General features: G+C 39.1%; 1 protein-coding gene and 1 long non-coding RNA gene across 2 annotated transcripts; one reads left to right on the forward strand and one right to left on the reverse strand.

The window, feature by feature from the left end:
• The first annotated feature begins 403 nt into the window (after window positions 1-403).
• On the forward strand, window positions 404-11,334 carry utp6 (UTP6 small subunit processome component). The gene is made up of 19 exons (XM_079681908.1): window positions 404-663; window positions 895-979; window positions 1,083-1,124; window positions 1,257-1,349; window positions 1,494-1,541; window positions 1,638-1,701; window positions 1,790-1,908; window positions 2,100-2,177; window positions 2,273-2,354; window positions 2,799-2,880; window positions 2,980-3,158; window positions 3,893-3,972; window positions 4,076-4,153; window positions 7,835-8,014; window positions 9,143-9,223; window positions 9,611-9,720; window positions 9,890-9,956; window positions 10,211-10,283; window positions 10,818-11,334. Exons 1-19 carry the CDS (start codon window positions 572-574, stop codon window positions 10,970-10,972), a joined length of 1,788 nt encoding a protein of 595 aa, XP_079538034.1. The 5' UTR covers window positions 404-571; the 3' UTR covers window positions 10,973-11,334.
• A 194-nt stretch (window positions 11,335-11,528) lies between these two features.
• Window positions 11,529-14,953, reverse strand: LOC307039655. Its single transcript, XR_013808316.1, has 2 exons — window positions 13,675-14,953; window positions 11,529-12,643 (listed from the first exon to the last, which is right to left on the reverse strand). It is a non-coding gene; the product is annotated as an uncharacterized lncRNA (long non-coding RNA).
• Between the last annotated feature and the right edge of the window lie 4,076 nt (window positions 14,954-19,029).

The following is a 19,029-nucleotide window of genomic DNA, read 5'->3' on the forward strand; positions in this document are numbered from 1 at the left end:
AAATGCATACAACATGATAAAAACACACACAAAAACGTCAAAAATTAATAGTCACACACCTTTTTTTCTAAGTTTCTGTAACTTATTAGTGTCAATTAATTGATCATATTATAAATATTTCAGTGCATTGTAAAGAGAAAAAGCCTATATTTAATTGTATCATATTAATAGTTAACACACCTTATGTATTAATAAAATAAACATTATAAAAACAATACGGATAACATACTAAGCCTAATTTAAAAAAATAAAAAAATAGTTATGTTATCCCCATTTCAATTTATTTAGCAGTTGTCTATTTAATTTTCTTTAATATCAAACTAATCACTTTGTTAGTAACATACAGAAACTGGCCAGAATTACATGTGGTCACAACGCTGCTCACACTGATCGTGTTTCCAGACGGAGCTATTTGCAGACAGAACCGGAAGCGATCGGCGGATCACAACTTCCACACATGTGTGTAGGAGAAAACCAGCCTCATTGCTGCAAGTCGTTGGGTATTCCATTATAAAGTTGACATTACTAGCTTTATTATCACCGAATAACCCGTAATAGCTGCGTGGACAAGATGGCGGAGATCGTTCAGCAGCGGATCGAGGATAGGGTCCCCGAGTTAGAGCAGCTGGAGAGAGTGGGGCTGTTCACCAAGAAAGAAGTCAAGTAAGACAACATCTGATTTACCGAGGGTTTCAAAATGTGTGTATTCAGCAGACAAACATCTCACATTTGTTGTGTTGGCAATTTACAGGAATAGGGATAGATTAAAGAGGAAAACTTGACAAAAACATATATTTTGTCACATTATTACTTTCTTGTTGCAAAGAATAAGTTCAAATTGGGACTGTCAGATTCCATCTTAAATAAACTTGTGTTTTCTTTTTATTATTTCAGATCCATAATCAAAAGAGCCACAGCTCTTGAATACAAGCTGCATAGGTTGATTGTAAATAAAGAAGACTTCATTGCATACATCCAGGTAGGGTGGCCTAATCATCATCTATAAGGTTTTTCTTGATCACATTGTTCAAGCTATGACTGATAGTGTTAAAAGTACTAACAACAATTTCGTTTAATTGCAGTATGAAATCAATGTGTTAGAGCTGGTCAAGAAGAGAAGAGTGGTAAGTGGCAAATGCTTTGTTTTTATATTCATATTAACTTTTTTTGTATACTAGTGGTACACTTTAACATACATGCGCAACAATTGGAGTGAATGTCACATCACTTGACCGTCTCTAACTTTACTTTTGCAGCACATACATTACCAGTTCAAAAAAGAGGAGATCGAGTTCCCAATCATCCATAGAATAAATAGTGTCTTTAAAAGAGCAACAAATAAGTGGAAGGTAATGTATACATTCATATTACATTTTTGGTGCATAATAATGAAATCAATTCATTAATCTATTACAAGAAAGTATCAATATGCTTTGTCCCTTGACTCACAGTTTATTGTAAGCATAACTGAGCGAATAGTCTTCTCTCCACAGGGTGATGTGCAGCTGTGGCTCTCCCATGCTGCTTTCTGTAAGAAATGGGTATGTAATGATCTATTAATTTGATTGAAGTCCAACTCTGACCAAACACAGTGTCTTCTCATGGTAACAATGATCTTTAACTTGCTTTTTCTTCAGGCTACCAAAGGCCAGATCAGCAAAGTGTTCTCAGCCATGCTTGCTATACACCCGGACAAACCAGGTAAAGAAGATAATGCTTTTCAGACAGTTTGAACAAAGTGACTATAAACTGTATTTTAATAGTGACACTGTAATTCTCCCTCTTTAAGCCCTGTGGATCATGGCAGCCAAGAGTGAGCTGGAGGACAGAAGTTCCTCAGAAAGTGCCAGACACTTGTTTCTGAGGGCTCTGCGCTTCCATCCAAACAACAAGAAAGTCTACCAGGAGGTACAATAAAATATATACTTGTTTCGTCTTATATCCAACACTATCACTTCCACTGTAATGAAACCTGAGGAGCTTACTTATCTAGTTTACTTCTACAAAGTTTAGTGAAAGGAGCCGTAGATGTTTTTGAAAGAGGGATGGTTATTTGTCAAATATTATTTTCTAATTGTATCCAACAACTTCTTTATAAGTACTTCCGTATGGAGCTGCTGCATTGTGAGAAACTGAGGAAGCAGAAGAACGACCTGGAGACAGCTAAGATGGACCTGGTGAGTGTTTCAAAATTCGCTAAAAAATAAAGTAATACACACAGAAGCTCTTACTGTTTTCAATGCCTGAATACTCTGCTTCTCACTTCTTTCAGGGGGAATATGAGTTTTCTCCAGAGATTCTGAGTGGCAAACTGGCTGAGGTTGTGTATAGAGATGCTACAGGGAAAATCAAAGGTAGGATTTTTCTAAAAATAATATCTGATTCTGTTCCAGAACAAAACCACCATAACACATACATTTCATATTTAATTTTCTTAAAACATTTAGTATATTTATATTTTGAGTAAGAAAGTTATGCATTAGACATAAGCTTTGTCAAAATATTTGTGTACGTCACTTTTTTTCACTTGGCAAAGATTATACACATAACCCCTTGTATAACCACAATCTAATTTGTTCACACATTGTTTCCCCCAACATCACTCATTATGCTAAACTATGCTAACTGGCGGTGACCACTAGCGTCACAGCGATGATACAGACTGGAAAGTAGTGTCAATCTATACATCCAACTTGCTGTAAAAAAGCTATTCTAAAAATGTCCAATCTCCGTTCATCAACAGAAATGGCCGGATTGAGACATCTAACCTTTGAACCACTTCTCTTTTTGTCCAACAGAAGCAGAGTTTGTCATCTCACTTCTGAACATAGCAGCTATCTTTGACTTCACCAAAGAACTCCAGGACTTCATCCTGCAAGAGTAAGGCAGCAGCTCACTCAGCCACACAGCATTCATGAACTCACACAGGACTTCATCACTAAGCATGAATGTACCTGCTCCCCTCCTCTTGTATTGCAGCTTACAGGATAACTACACAGAAGACAGCTTGACGTGGGACTTCATGGCCAAGAGGGAGCTGGAGGCCCCGGGGGCCGGGGAGGAGCTGCACAGCGCCAAGGGCCGCGCCTCGGATATCAACCGCAGAGAGGAGCGCTGCTGCCAGGTGTATGAGGAGGGGGTCAAGAGCCTCAACACCGGTAGGTCATACATCCACAGTGAGCAAGTAGACATAACTGGGCTATTTTTTCAAAGGCAAATGTTGGATTGAGGTTTGATTCATAGTTTTGATCAATGTATTACTTCAGGGGCCTGTGGGGTTTAACAAGTATATAAATCGCCTTTGGATATTTCAATTGAGGTTTTATTTAGAAAAGAAGAAAATCTTATCCAGGCAGCCTGAAAGTTTCAAACAACCTTAAACTGCCTTTCTGAAATCTATGCTGTATTAATGCCCTGCTTGCATATACCCTGCCAACTCAATGTGTCTATATAACCAGGGATGCACATAACTTTCTCAGTGAGGTACTCAGATGAGTACCTGGAGTCAGTGTTTGGTACTCCAACTTCTGGCTCCACTCAAAGTTATTTGATGAAGCCCTCTGTATCGCAAACGTCAACGGCTGTTTTAGCGCAGTTCTCCAGTGAAGGGGCGGGGGGGAGTCTCCCTCCGCAGCCGGTTGGTGTAGTTTCGGCACAATACCGTTGTACAGACCGACGTTAACAGCAGCCCTGTCTGTGCACACGGAGACCGACTCTGTCGTCCGGTGATCTAACCGCCCTCTGGAAAAGCTTCACAAGTACGTCGGTACGCAAATGCGCTTTGTGACACAAGTTACGGTACGCATTTCAGATTGTTGCCGCGCATGCGTACCTGCGTACCACTTATGTGCACCCCTGTATATAACAAACCTTTGCTGTGCTCCGTGTCTAGAGCCCATGTGGACTTGCTATGTGGCCTTCTGCTGGGGGAGGCTGAAGAGGAAGACCAACGTCCAAGAGCTGAAGGAAAAGGTAAGTGCGTTTACACTGAAAGATGTCAGTGGATATAGTATTTTTATAGGTGGCTGTTCAAGGGTTAAATCCTGATGTGCATCTATGTATTTGTGTGTAACAGAGGAATGAGAGGCAGCTGGGAGTGCTGCAGCGTGCGCACGACTCCTCACTGCTGAAGGAGGAGTTTTACACCACCTGGGTAAGATAATGACTTAATTAAATCTGTTAACCTGTTAGGCCCCAAGCCTGTTTTTCAGGTTTCAGGCTCGAAAATGACATTCCCAGAACAAATGACTATATCTTCCCTTCTAAAAGGGTTAAGTTAACAATCTTTTTTCTCAAAGTAATGATAAACCTGTGAGTTGGATGTAGAAAAGTCAGAATCGTTATAGATGTTTTTTATTTTAAAGAAAATTCAGTTTGAACATGGTAAAAAACTGTAAATTATAGTGTCCGTCCAAAGAATATTTTGTACTTATAGTGAAAACTAACCTTGGATGATGGGTTAGTAGACTAAAAGCTTTAGTAATCCAAAGCACAACATATAATAAGTACCCTGTATCAAGATTGATGCAAAACAAGTGATATTTGACCTTTTTAGACAGATTTAGCAAAGAAAACCTCTTCTGGGGCCATTTGGGTGGACTTGACCTATCTCTGGCCCCCCTTGGTCGATTTTGACATGTGACATCTCTTTCTGACGGTTAGAGCCAATAGAATCCAAGGGAAATCGTCCCGCACACACTCATGTAAAAAAAAAGGTGGCGTCTCTGCGCATGCTAGCTTGCAGCAGAGGGGAGAAATATCCTGCAAGCAATATCCAGGGTTCGTACGGGTGCTTGAAATCCTTGAAAATGCTTGAAATTTGACGTGGTGTTTTCAAGGTTGGGAATGGTGCTTGAAATTGAGATAAAGTGCTTGAAAATGTAAACGCTTTACTTTTACAATACATTTCTGTCTGACCGAATAGTTTGCTTTTTAGATTAAAAGAAAATAATTGCTTTGCTTTTACATAAAACAGCTCCGCTCAGGCCTTCCCGCGCTACAAGTGTTTGTGTTACGTGTGACCTGGGCATGCTGATGAGAGTGATAGATGACAGTGTGCCAGGAGATTGCAGTTTCAACGAGCGTTGGCTAGCAGAAGGCAAATACAAGCCATGGCTAAGACGAGGGTCAAGCCCACGAGTAGCCTCCTGCAAAGTTTGCAACAAATAACGATGCGAGAGTCTGCGCTGACGAGCCACATGAAAGGTACGCCGTAGTAGAGCATTTTAGATTAGGCTAACGTTGCATGTTACGTTTATTTAAGCTAACGTTAGCGAGCTGAATAGCGAACTCGATTGAGGGATAATAATAATTGCAGGGGACAATCATTTCAGAGGAGCGTACCTATGTTATGTGCGTTACAACGCCATCGTGTGGTTTTCAGAGGATGAAGCACTCTCTTGTAATTCAACCCAGTCTCACGGCATTTCGTGTTATAGTCACGAAATATAATCTATTGATTCGACACAGAGATTTTGAAAGCAATGTATTTCTACTGGTAGTATGTTTCGTGCCTAAACCAAATGTGACTTGCTCTATCGAAATCAGTCACATTGACCCGAAGACACATTTTCGTTTGTATTACTGGTCTGGGGGATTTATTTATCATCTGAATTTGCCGAAACAAGTTTAATATTCTGAAAGCCAATACTTTGTTTATTTGAAAACAGATGAAAACAAACTGTCTTTTATATAAAATTGAAGTGTTATACAAGTAAAACTACATTTTGCTTTAATCCCATGTAATTGTAGAATGAACACAGTCTTCCTTTGAAGGTGTATAAGTCAGGTGTCTTGAGTAGTCAAAATTACATACAAATCATTGTACACATTTGTAAATATTATTTTCCACTTGTTACCATTGTGAGTCTATTTTTATGTAGCTCTGCGTGATTTTGTGGCTACAATTCAGGCTAATACGCTACCAGAGGTGGAATAAGTACTCAGATATTGTACTTGAGTAAAAGTACAAGTACTCAGATCTTGTAGTGAAATTATAAGTACTCAGATCTTGTACTTAGTAAAAGTACCAGAGTGTAGGAATACTCTGTCAGGGTAAAAGTCCTGCATTCAAAATGTTCCTCAAGTAAAAGTAGAAAAGTGTCATCATCAAAATCTAGTGACAGTAAAAATAGTCATTGTGCAGATTGGTCCATTTCAGAATAATATATATGATATGTTTTATAATGATTGATCATGAAAGTGTTTTCTCAAAGCTGTTAAAGGTGCAGCTAGTCTGAATGACTTTGTATACTGCAGGGTAGCTTGTGGATTTACTCCAGGTGGAACTAAAGTCTGATTTAAGACTTGATTAGATTTCACATCATTCATCCACATCTGTGAAGTAACTAAAGGTATTAAATACATGTAGTGGAGTACAAGTACACCATTTACCTCTGACTTATGTTTACTGCCAACCTAAAAGTACCTCAAAAATAGTAATCAATAATGTATTGAAAAGTTATTTGGCTGATTGTTTTATATTTGCTCAGCCAGGTTATATGGGATGCCCAGTCTACGTACAGATCACTAATTTTGAAATATTAAACTTAGTTTTCTTTTCTTTCATTTTTCATCCTCGTGTAGAAGGCTATCACGAAACACACATTTGGTTGTTTATAGCATAAAGAACATCTGATTTAATGTGAGGTAGGGAAATAATCCTTTGAATATGTGTATATAAATATGTAATTTACAACAGCTGTAAGATGCTTGAAAAGCTGGAAAATGCACCTTGAAAATGCTTGAAAAGTGCTTGAATTTGACTTTGGAAAAGGTGTAAGAACCCTGAATATCAAGCAACGGAAAAGCTGTTTTATTGCTTATGGATTATCAGAACATTTCAAAGGGGACACATTCACATTGGATTAACCTATGGATTAACTACAGCATTGTTTTTATCGTTTTAATACCATTGAAGACCAGTTTAGACCAGACAAAGACGAAGGTAAGCCATGTTAGCGTTGTAGGCTACCTAGCGCCACTTGTTTTGATGTACGTTTTTGTTGATAACGTCGCAAGTTTGTATCTTTCAGTGTTGAGGTGGGCACCGTTAGATTCTGTGTCTTTACGATCATAAACGATGTGTTGGATGTGCACCTAGGATAAGTAATAAGGGAGCTAGGAGTGATTATCGGTGCAGTAATAGGTTAGCATTTTTCGCTCAGGGGTCATTTAGATGCTTCTTATGAGACTTGTGTTTTGTTTTGGTAAAAATGGTTTGTATCGTCACTTAGTTGAGATTATTCCCGTTAATCTGGTATAACACATTATAGGTTCTTAAATATTAAGATCCCCTGAGACAGTGTCGTGGAAAAAAAAAGTACCCGCCGGCGGGGAAATTGGGGTTAACAGGTTAATGGATTTACAGTCTCCCTTCATTGGAACACTGTCTGATCAAATGTCTGTTGACAAAAAGCATTAGTGTAGCTTGATTGGCGTTGTGAGAACAGTGCTATTTAAGCATATCCGGAGGCCAATAATTGTTTTGAATGATGGTCGGTTTCAGTCCATTTCCAAATGCACTTCATAAGGCGTGAACATGTCAAAGTACAAAGGGTTCAGGTGGGCCTGGCAAGAGGACCAGAACAGGGTAAATAGGGAATGTGATGTTGGCCTTTCGGTTAAAGCCAAGGTTGTTTCTATAAGTGAAGAATAACTTCTCACTGTCCAATAATTTGTATCCACTCCAAATGACTAGTTCATTGGTATTCATTCATTAATGACTGTATTAAGTATTTATTTACCTTTTTAGATACAAAGCTTAAATAATAAATACAAAAAGAGGAGACGGAGATCTAATTGTGATTTACATTTCTTTTATTTCAATTTAAAGTTGAAGATCCTGCTCTCATCTGGAGATGATGAGGGAGCGGCCAGCGTTGCCATGGCTGCCACGCAGCGCTACAGCAAATCAGTGTCAGTGTGGAGCCTGAGTCTGCGGACGCTCATGCAACTGGGGAGTGGAGATGTGGGCAGGCTATTCCAGGAGGCTCTCACACACACCAATCCCAAGGTACACAAAACACACACACTTTTACTCTACATAATATTTCCTCTATTACATCCCGTTTAGTCATGTTGTTTGCTTACATTAAACACACACACACACACACACACACACACACACACACACACACACACACACACACACACACACACACACACACACACACACACACACACACACACACACACACACACACACACACACACACACACACACACACACACACACACACACACACACACACACACACACACACACACACCAACCACTGCTGTATAAGTGGGTCATCTCCTTGGCCCAATTAGGATCTATTTCAATATGTCAAAGTTATTAAATAGGCTTCAGCTGCCTCCTTCCATATGTGAGGATAGCTGACGGTGTGTGAAAACTACTCAAGTTAGAGGGAAAACAGGCAGGATAACGATTTAACCCTACACACGAAACGATAGATTTTTTTAGAATTGTAAGCTTAGGTGGGATCATGAACTAATCATTAAAAAATCCCCTGCAGCACATCAGATATTTGGGCTTAATCATCATTTTTGCCTTGTTTTTGTGTTACACTGACACCATTAATGTATAATGCTGTATTTCTATGAATATACATGCTTCGTCTCAGCCTTTACAGAAATAAGCAGAATAGCTGGTTATTGTTGTGGTGGCTGTTTCACAAGACTAGCAGTGTGAGGAGGATTACTACACTCATTAGGCCTTTTCCCTCAAGAGAAACTCTCTCCTTAAGTGGTGGGAAATGGTGTAAACCCTCAGAGAATGTCAAACAATAAAATGTTTCCATATTTCACAGCACAGAAGGCGAGCTTAGTAAAAAAAGATGACGTAAAGGCACGTTGACATGGAACCAGCTGAGAACAAAGAGAGGGGATTTGTAACTCAGATGCTACACGAGGTTACTGACTAGTTTTCTCTCCATATAATTGGAAGAAACCGTTCTTAAGTCTTGAAGCCTTAGTTTGATCTAAGCTTGGCAAGTTTAGGTATATTTGCTCTAAGTTTAGGATAGGATGGAGATATCATACAACACTAAGCCCTGCTCAATGCTACAGAAAGCAACACTGACAGTATGCTGATTAGAAACCAACTGATGGCTAAATCTTTTCCGTTTTGTCTCGACAGGAGAGTCTTCCTCTCTGGCAGCTGCAGGTCCAGTGGAGCGTGGCCAACCAGAGTCCTGAGGAGACAGAAGCTGTCTTTAAGGTAGTCCATATCAACACACCTGATTCTCTTTGAAACTAACTGCTGCTGCTCCTCATATCTTTTGGCAGCATTAGCAAGTATGTATCTTTTCAGTGATAACTAACTAACAGGTTGTAAACTTAGCACAGATTTACGGGTATTTGTTTGCCCTGTAACAACGCTTTTGGCTTAGGTGGAAAAGCAGGCAGTCATTATTTTGGTTAGTTATGGAATATGTTGTACACAGATATACTGAGGTCAGAAAAAGCAGGTTCTTTTCTGGATAATACCGGCAGGTGAATACTTAAAAGATGAACTGGAATCGATGAATAGCCCCATACATCTGCAGTGTTTTGGCCTCCGAAATGAGGATGCCTTGCAGACAGTGTGTTCTGTGTTTGTTCCCAGAGAGGTCAGCTGTCTGCAGTACCGGCTGTTTCCATGGAGATGAAAGAGAGCTACCTAGATTGGTCATTCTCCACCGGAGGCTACAAGAAAGCAAGGAAGGCCTTTACAAGGTAAAAACATTTCACTTTGTCTGCTGCTGTTTAATTTAAATGATGAATAACAGGAAAGGGAATTTAATCAGTCCCAAAACACTGGTGTGAATACAAAATAAAGTCTGGAGTGTTTCCTGTAACAAAGCTGTACATTTTAAATTAAGAAATGTTTTATTTTCTTCTGTAGCTTACAGGAAGATCGTCCCCTGTCCAAGGCCTTTTTCACCACAATGATTAATATCGAGAAGGAACAAGTGAGTATAGAAACTACTTTTTGTAACGTGTAAAATCTCCTTCATAACCTGCACCTCAATCTTTAGGTCTGAGGTGGAGAACAGATCATGTGACAATAAGCGGAAGTTCGATTTACAAATTGTTACAGATGTTGCGGAAGACTTTGAACAAAAACCAAGAAATTGTGGGGACAGTTATTTGGTGAACTTGATATAATTTGTACTACCAATAAACTTAGACAATCCTGAGCTGTAAACGTTGTTTGTTCTTCCAGGAAACTCCAAAGATGAACTTTCTGAGGGACTACTTTGAGAGGGCCCTGCAGGAGTTTGGTACCTCAGATGATGGTGAGCAGAGTTTAAATTCCTCAAAGTAACTAGAGACAAAAGGAAGAGTAACGTTTGTTTAAAATATTTATTCACAAAATCCTGGTAATCAAGTATAGAGGACTAAAATATAACAAGACGTGTGTCAATTCCAAATACAGTATTAGTTATATGACCAGATATAGAGTGGAGGAAATAAGTATTTGATCCCTTATATATATGTCAATTTCTGGATTTTCTTTTTGATATTCTTACTCTCACTGTTAAAATAAATCTACCATTAAAATGATAGACTGTTCATTTCTTTGTAAGTGGGCAAACTTACAACATCTGCAAGGGATCAAATGCTTATTTCCTCCACTGTAGCTGACATCTGTTCACAAAATACATTTAAAATACAATCTTAGACTTGAAATGTATCTGTGGCTGGATCCCAAACACACTTTTAATCTGGTTTCAATGCCAAAGGAAACCTTTTTAATTGGGAATCAGATTGTTTTATTTTCCTGGCACTATCTTTCCTTAAAATGTTTTGTTGTTTTTATTTCTCTGAAGATCTGTGGCTGCAGTACATCCAGGAGGAAATGGGAACCTTTGGTCAGCCAGAGAACAGTGGCAAGATCCACTGGAGAGCCATGAAGTTCCTGGAGGGGGAGAGCGTGGAGAGGTTCACCTGCAGGTTTACTCTGATGCAGACTGGACACTTATGAGTCAACTAAAAAGGTCCAAGTAGTGTCGTAAGTTCCCATAGCAACAGCCAGTGTTCAACAATTTTGTGGAAGTTTATCAGCAGGGTCATGGTTGGTGCTATGACCATCTATGAGTTCTTTCATTGCCTTCAGGCCTGTTGAATATTCTTCAATTGTTCCAGCATTGTTGGGTAACATGTTCTTGAAAGGGCAGTTGTATTTTGCAGCTGTAATTTAAAACGTTCCATTTACGACCGTTTGTTACCACATTTGATACCATTTAATATGGTAAGGATGTCCAGTTTTATAGAGTTCCACATTTATTTGAAATGTTGTGAAGCCAACTTTGATGCTGTTAATAATATTAAAACAGTCTTTCAATATATCCTGGTCCCTCTGAGACATTACACATGTACACAGATAAACACACTTTCTCTAAACTCTGGATTCACACAGCAGTAGTTTTGAATGACCCACCACTTCTTCAAATAGTTATCTTGACAGGAATAGTTGGTTAATTAAGTTACTATGACAAAACATCCTTTATCTTCTTGAATTCACAAATGTAACCAGTAGGTGCAGTCGGTACCAAGAATATATTTCAAACTCCAACCCGAAAAAAACAAATACAAGCAGTAGCACTTTGAGATATCCATCACGTCTATACAATAATGCAATGGACAGCTACAAGAACTGTCCATAAATATATATTTATAACTACTTTTTAAGGACACTTCAAATTGTCGCATATCCCTGCAGAGGCACCCTCAGTAAAGTTTAAGCTAGGAGGTATAACATGACAAATGTAGGATTTAGAGTCTAATAGTGTAGATAATACATACAATTGTATCTCAAAGGGATTTTAGGATGCAATTTCTTTCATTGGACAATCTCAGACAAATGAAATATCTTTACATGCTTGGTAAAAGTTATCACAAAACGTACTCAAAAATAATAGTCTCTAACTATCGAAATATGTTTATAGCAGAACTATGATGACAGTTAAGTAAAATATCAATAAACAATTTAGTTTTAAATTCAACACTATTAAAGAAGCTCTGCACTCAGACACTAGTTCCTCCTGTTATCTCGGTCAGTCCTTGAGAATATTAGCGCAAACTTAACAAATAATATCATTACAGTTAAAACAATGTGCTTTAAGGCAGAAGTTATGGCTAATTATTATTTTCATTGATGTTCCCTTTTGAAAAGTTGTGAATCACGATGTTGAGGCGTTTCCTAGACACATACAGAAGTATTCTCTATTTAATTGGATTATGAATAACTTTTTGAGGTGTTTTTTCCCATCATGGGACACATGACACAAAGACAGTGTGCCCATGTAGATGTACCCAATGTGTAAAAATCCCTCATTACATGTCTGGTCAATGTTCTCAACCACACTGAACCCTAATGTCTGAATCTGGTCAGTCCACCCCTTCACACATCATCAGAGCTTCTTGAAAAAGACGTAAGTAAAGAGTACCAATACGCCTGTGGACAGAAGTCCAATCACACACTGGTGGATGGTGATGATGTCCTCCAGGGCGTGGATGCGCTCCTCCATGGCATTGGTGTGAATGTAGTCATAAATGGAGGCCCCGATGCTCCAAATCCCCCATACAGCATCCACCAACGCTTTCATGGTGGGAGAAACCATCGTGAGGGGCGCCCGCATCCACCACCACTGCACTGCATGGAGAGTGAGGAGAGAGCACCGTGTGGGCACACTAATATCCACCAAAATACACATCAAACATGAACAGACCATGTGATCCTGAGTGACTCCATCCGAGAAGATTATAAAAAATAGTAAAATAAAGAGACCGTGTGAATAGTTAAACTTCTGATCAACAAACCATCTTTACACCAATGCACTCTTTTTCTAAGAAACATTTTTTGAAGTATTCAACTTTTAATCAAGGTGAGTGTTTCTCTTTGATGCTTTTTTAAAGTTCTACTTCACTAAATTGCAGAGGCACGTATTGCACTTTTTATTCCACTTGATTTATTTTACATGTACAGTTATATATATCTGCACATGTGAATTTAATTTAAAAAGTGTATTCTGGGTATAAAATAAAAGAGAGATAAGATAGTAGTACTAGTACTTTATTGATCCCAATTTGGGACATTTTTGTGTTGCAGGAGCATAAAGACATGGCATTGTGCAATACAAATGAAAAGACTAGAAATAAACAAGAAAGTAGAAAATATACATGTTGAATTTACAAATTAACAAGATATAAAGCAAGTTATTATATTCACATAAGTATGCGAGAGATGGAATATTAAATATTAAGCTGAATATATATGTAAAATGTACAGTGTGATTTTAAGTCCAAGAGAAACTATACATTAAAACTTGCTCAGGCTATAAAGTAAATGTACTTCAAGTTGTTGCACTAACATTCAATAGATTTAACACTGAAAGCGGTAATTCTCTTTATAATGTGAGTGCGTTATGTTGACAGTAAAAAAAAAACAAGATTGATTGCTTGTAATGTGTAGTCTTTATCTGCTTTAGCTACAGAGTCTTTCTGCCTTAAACGCAAAGGGGTCTTTACATACGTCTCCCTCTATCTCTGCACCAGTAAACTGACTATTGGCCCAGTACTAAACTAGTTTCACGTGATCTGACATGAGATTAGAACATATAATAACAAGACGAGGATTGTGTATAGCCTGTATGCGATGTCATTCATTTACAGAGAGAGACTCACCGCCGGGTGTCAGATGTTAATGTGATGGTGAAGACGATGAAGGACATCCGCCCTGATGCTGCCGGAGTGATGACACGATGCGATGTTTAGGAGAAGCCGGGTGTGTTCCTGTCAGGTCGCCTCCAGAGTCGGACATTGCTGTTTGACGTCGAATCAAACACTTCGCTTCCGGCCAAACCTTTTAAAATACGATTCATCTATTTACCAAGCAGTTAGACGATATTTTAGTAACAAAATGTGCCCAAATGCATATAAAAAGAACACGAAAGAAGGAGTGTGACGGAAAAAAAGGTTACATCTGCAACTCGGGTAAACAATTCAGGACAAAAGTTTCAGGTCTTTCAACAACCAATTTCCGGTATTATTGTGGGCTTGTCTAAATTAAGCAGCTGACTCAAACCATTAACCATATGATAGCGTACGTAACCAACTGAAAGTGAAGCATGACACCGAGAAACAAAATTATATTGTAATAGAATGCAACATGTAAAAGTATGATAGCAAATAAAAAATACTAAAAACAATGATAGAAATACATTATATCCCGTTAGATAACAATATAGTTAAAAACAACAATACAAGATGACATGATACCATAAAGATTATACAAAACATAATATTATATTGCAATGCAGTGGTGTAACGTTACTAAGTAGGCTACATTTACTCCTGTACTGTACTTCAGTACAATTTTGAGGGACATTTACTTTACTTGAGTATAACTTTTTGCTACTTTGTACTTCTACTCCACAATACAAATCAGAGATAAATTGTGTACTTTTACTCTACTATATGTATTTAATATATCTTTGGTTACTTGCAGATTTGGATTAATGATGTGAAATATAAAAACACTTAACGACGACTTTAGTCACAGCTTGAGTACATTTACAACCCTGCAGTATATAACGTCTTTAAAACTAGCTGACCCTTTACCAGCACTGATAAACACATTATTTCATCAATAATTATAAATGGGCCAATCTGCATAATGAGTACGTATAATTACATTGAGATGCCACTATTGTACTTTAACTTGAGTAACATTTTGAATGAAGGACTTTCCCTTGTTCTAGACTCTGCATGCATTTCTACTTGTATTTAAGTACAAGATCTGAGTACTTCTACTTTATTTAAGTACAAGATCTGATTACTTCTAATTTTATTTAAGAACAATATCTGAGTACTTTTCACACTTCTGAAGCAATGTAAAACGGACTAATGTGAACAAATATTATAGCAAAATTACAATAATGTTTTTATAGAAAACAAGTCCATTCATAACATACGCAGGATAGAATTGTTCCTGTTTTCTCCGTGTGATGAACTCACCGAGTGTTCAAAACGATTCAACTGTCACGCTGTTGTAACCCATGACTTGCATATTTACGTGACAACACTCACGTGAATACAATTGTGAGTGTCACATGCATGTAATGAAGTGTCATGGCACTTTCCTAACGGCAGGGGTCGCAGCCCACTAACATGTTGTCGGTTCAGGGAGGTAACGTGAGAGGTGTGATGAACCTGGGATGTTTAAAGCCTCCTGAAGCATCGATAAAAGAGGGGAACACCTCGAGAGAGGCGCAGAGGAGCCGCCGGAGACGCAGCTGAGCGCGGCAGAGACCTGCATGAGGACGGGCGAGCCAACACACCGCAGGAATGTGTGCCGTTACAGCCAAACACACATGCTTGGACAATACTCAGTGTATTGCTCTTGGATGTTCTAAAAGTCCTCTTGCAAAATAATTGGAAATTCGGGGCCATATTGCTGCTCCCCGACGGGAACCTATAACTGGAGAGGAGCCAGTGACGCGCTGAAAATAACCAGGTTACCACTTTGCACCGGTCCATTTTGGGGAGGGCCCAACACGAGGGCGCAGCACCATATATCAGCTCCTTCCAGCTGTTTGGGAATATCTTGCTCATAAAAGCCAGGCTGCAGCATGGCAGTAGCAACAGCAGGGTCCTTTCTCTCTCCGCGGCTGTCTCTTCCCAGTATGGATATTGGGTGCCTTGCTGGGTGCGCACCGGGGATCTTTCGGGGGAGAATCGAAGAAGATTTTTTTTTTTATATATATATATATATATAAAGAGGGGGGGAGTGAGGGGTAGACTGGTACAGGCGCGACACTGTTGCATGTTTTTCACCCCTGACAGAGAGGAAAATATAGGCCGGGGGGGGGGACTGTCCGACTTCTTCCGAAAGACAATTTGTTCCCCCCCACGCCTCAAAAGGATAATCTTGCTCAATCTGGGATGCATGCAACACCCAGTGATCAGATATTGCTGGGGTGGCGGTGGTGCTGGAGCTGGCGGTGGATGGACGGTGAAGTTAAACTTCTATTGCAGACGCGATCTCTTTCAATCAGCCAGACAACCAACCAGACAGGCGGCGCTTTTTACGCAAAGTCCCCATATGGCTGCGGGATGCTGACACCTGCACGGATCGCAGGTAACAACAACCGGACAGCATCGCCTGCTCCTGGAGACACTGACAGATCCATTGGTATGTATCGGCACGGGAACGATGCTTAATGACCCTACTAGGCTATTATAACACCCGCATTCCTTTATTATCTCTTATGGAAGTCAAATTTGGTGGTAGGATATTTAAGACATTTCCAGAATCCATAGATAAGCCTTTGTAGTTTCCTCTACGCCGAGTCCCCAGTGATGGGACTGATGATGACCATGACGATGATGATGATGATGATGATGGTGTGAGTTAGATGCTGGGTCTTTGCGGGCAAGGTGAGTCCTCACTTCGTTCAACTGGCCTACAAAGTCCCAGTTTCTGGCTCATGTAACCACCAAGTTATTGAAAATGCACTTCTGCTTCGTATTAGGAAAATAAATAGGGAACAGATGGGAAGTCTTACGGATAATATAAAAAGGTTTTTTTTAAAAGCACACGCAATTCTCGGCAGATAAAGTCTCACCAAAAACGCTCGATAAGGTCAGTAAACACACCATTTAATAAATGCTCTATAATATTTTGTCGGGAATAATATGGCGATACTATCAAAGAACAAAAGGTACAATAATAGTACAATAGGTCATCATGAAGCCACTCATACATGGGCTACCATAAGACCCATTAAAGAGAGCATAGTATACGAACATATCTCTTAATGTCTTAAATGTATGAAAAAAGCTTCAGGCAGTTAACTAATCAAAGAACACAGGAGCAAAAGAGCATTGCATTTGCAAACAGCTGCAGATACTTAACCAAATGAAATGTACATGAAATATTTACTTTTGAATAGCTCAGAGTCAAATGGTGAATGACAATGCTTACTAATGGGCGTAACCTTTAATAAGTAGAAGTTGAACTGTACAGCCTTGTGCAAGAAGCATGCTTCTTCAAAGTCACAAAAACCAGAGGGTGTTTTTATTTGATGCTTACAATGAACAACTTTCACATGACACTTATCTAGAAAGAAAAAAAACGGCCATGCATTTCTCAGCTGACCTTGTTCTGCTGCACCGTTTCTGAATTGTTTTCCTTTTTCAAATATTTTTTTCAGGCTTTATTCTTCAGCCCAGACATAAATTGAATATAAATTAGATTAGAAAGAAACCCAAAAAATACAATAAGTTATTGAATTAATCCATCTTCAAAGAGCGCCAAATATAAAACAAATTGGTTACGTTACAGGCAAATTACCCCATTTGAATTTAGTTTAATATAAAGTTTAACCATTTATATTGAAGCTTACAGCTCAAACTTTACACAAACTGCTTGAAATTGATAAAAACACAACTCCATTATGTAGAACACGTGTGTCAAGTGGGGAAGAAGTTGTTTTGGAGGCCTGTTTCTATATCTGTCCGGACTCTAGCATGCCACACATACCTCACTAATGAATTTAGCATCCTGACACTAGACGCTTTATGTAATTAATAGAGCAGAGGGCCAGGGTGGCATCTCCATGCTGCAAGTGACACATAGGTAAGACATTCGCTGAAGCATGAGGTTTTTATTTTAAAAACAGGAGACCTCCGTGATTATTACAACGCACCTTAAACAGTCCTGTAAATGAAACAGACTCCCTTGGCCTCACGGTAGGTGGGAAGTGGTTACATTAATCTTTCTGTCAGTTGTATTTATTTAAACGTTAAAGCCTGATCATAAGTTATTTTGAGGCTGTGTATAACTGATCAGTGGCAACGTATTCGTTTTTACAGACCCGCTACCATTTATTGCTTCTGTAAGAACACTTTGTCGTAACCCCTTAAGTTTTATTACCAATTTAATTATTGTGATTTTAGGCGATATCACACTGCTATCTAACATTACATGTAGAGCATTTTTTAAACATGAAAAACATATCCTATATCATAAATGTACTTAAATCAAAAATAGAGAATAGATGAAAATATTTTCACCTCAGATCGAGATCATCACTGATTCCCTCAAACGTAGCCCACTACTATGACACATCACAGAAAGCAGATAAAGGCACTCCAGCCAAAAGTTCTCCATATATGCTGCAGGAGAGTACGAGCCAGTGTGAGTATGAGAGCTGAGGGCCTAGTAAGGGAGGCTTGGAGGAATGAGCCTGGTTTGAATAAGCATGGCTACGGGGAGCTCTGGGATAGTCACCAAGTGTGCTGATTATAGTTGTGATATTAAACAGTGCTGGCTGCTACTGCCTGCCAAGCCTCCCTCAGTGGCATTTCACGTTGTTTAAAAAGGCCCAATCGGACTCATCTCCCCACTTGCTGCACAGTTGCTTACATTTTTTTCCCCCGCCATGGCTGTCTCATATTCTCTCCTCATGCAATTTGTAAGCAGAGTTGTGGACTTAGTTTAAGTAGACTTTACCTACATTTTCCTCCAGGTCGTTTTCGGCTCTGGGTCACTGGGTTCACTTAGTTCTCCATTACTACATGTGTTATTGTGAGAATCATATAGAAAACTCTGCTAAGGTAAAAGCTTCTCATTGTGTTTACCTTCTCTGTTAAAGCTCAACTTCTAATGAACACATGGAGAGCTCCTTCTCGGAAATTCTGCTCTGAACTCATTCAACCCCCTTTAAAAACGTCACTGCAAATCCCAATAAAACTCTGCTATTATAAATATACAATTCATAAATACTGGGAGGCGTGCTGGCTTTTTATGAAATATATGACCTGGACCCCCTTAAAAGGTCAAACTTCAGACATTGCGGTCACTCCTGGTTGTTTCATTTCTTCAGCCACGATTGAACAGATACCAAAGCTATGCACCAAATCGCACTCGAGGAGCCAGCGAATGTTGTAGTTTGATCTCAAAAGTCTGGAATGAGACATAGAACAATTATGCTAGAAAGGGAGAGAGGGAGAAAAAGGCAGCAAGAAAAGTGAGGG

Source organism: Notothenia rossii (genome assembly GCF_949606895.1).
Source record: "Notothenia rossii genome assembly, chromosome: 1".
Classification (NCBI taxonomy): domain Eukaryota; kingdom Metazoa; phylum Chordata; class Actinopteri; order Perciformes; family Nototheniidae; genus Notothenia; species Notothenia rossii.

Bases quoted from the DNA above. Each gene is read 5' to 3' on its own strand.
- utp6 (XM_079681908.1), top strand. From the start codon at position 572: ATGGCGGAGATCGTTCAGCAGCGGATCGAGGATAGGGTCCCCGAGTTA. The intron at 1,125-1,256 runs GTAAGTGGCAAA...TTACTTTTGCAG, and splicing joins TGGTCAAGAAGAGAAGAGTG to CACATACATTACCAGTTCAA. The intron at 1,542-1,637 runs GTATGTAATGAT...CTTTTTCTTCAG, and splicing joins CTGCTTTCTGTAAGAAATGG to GCTACCAAAGGCCAGATCAG.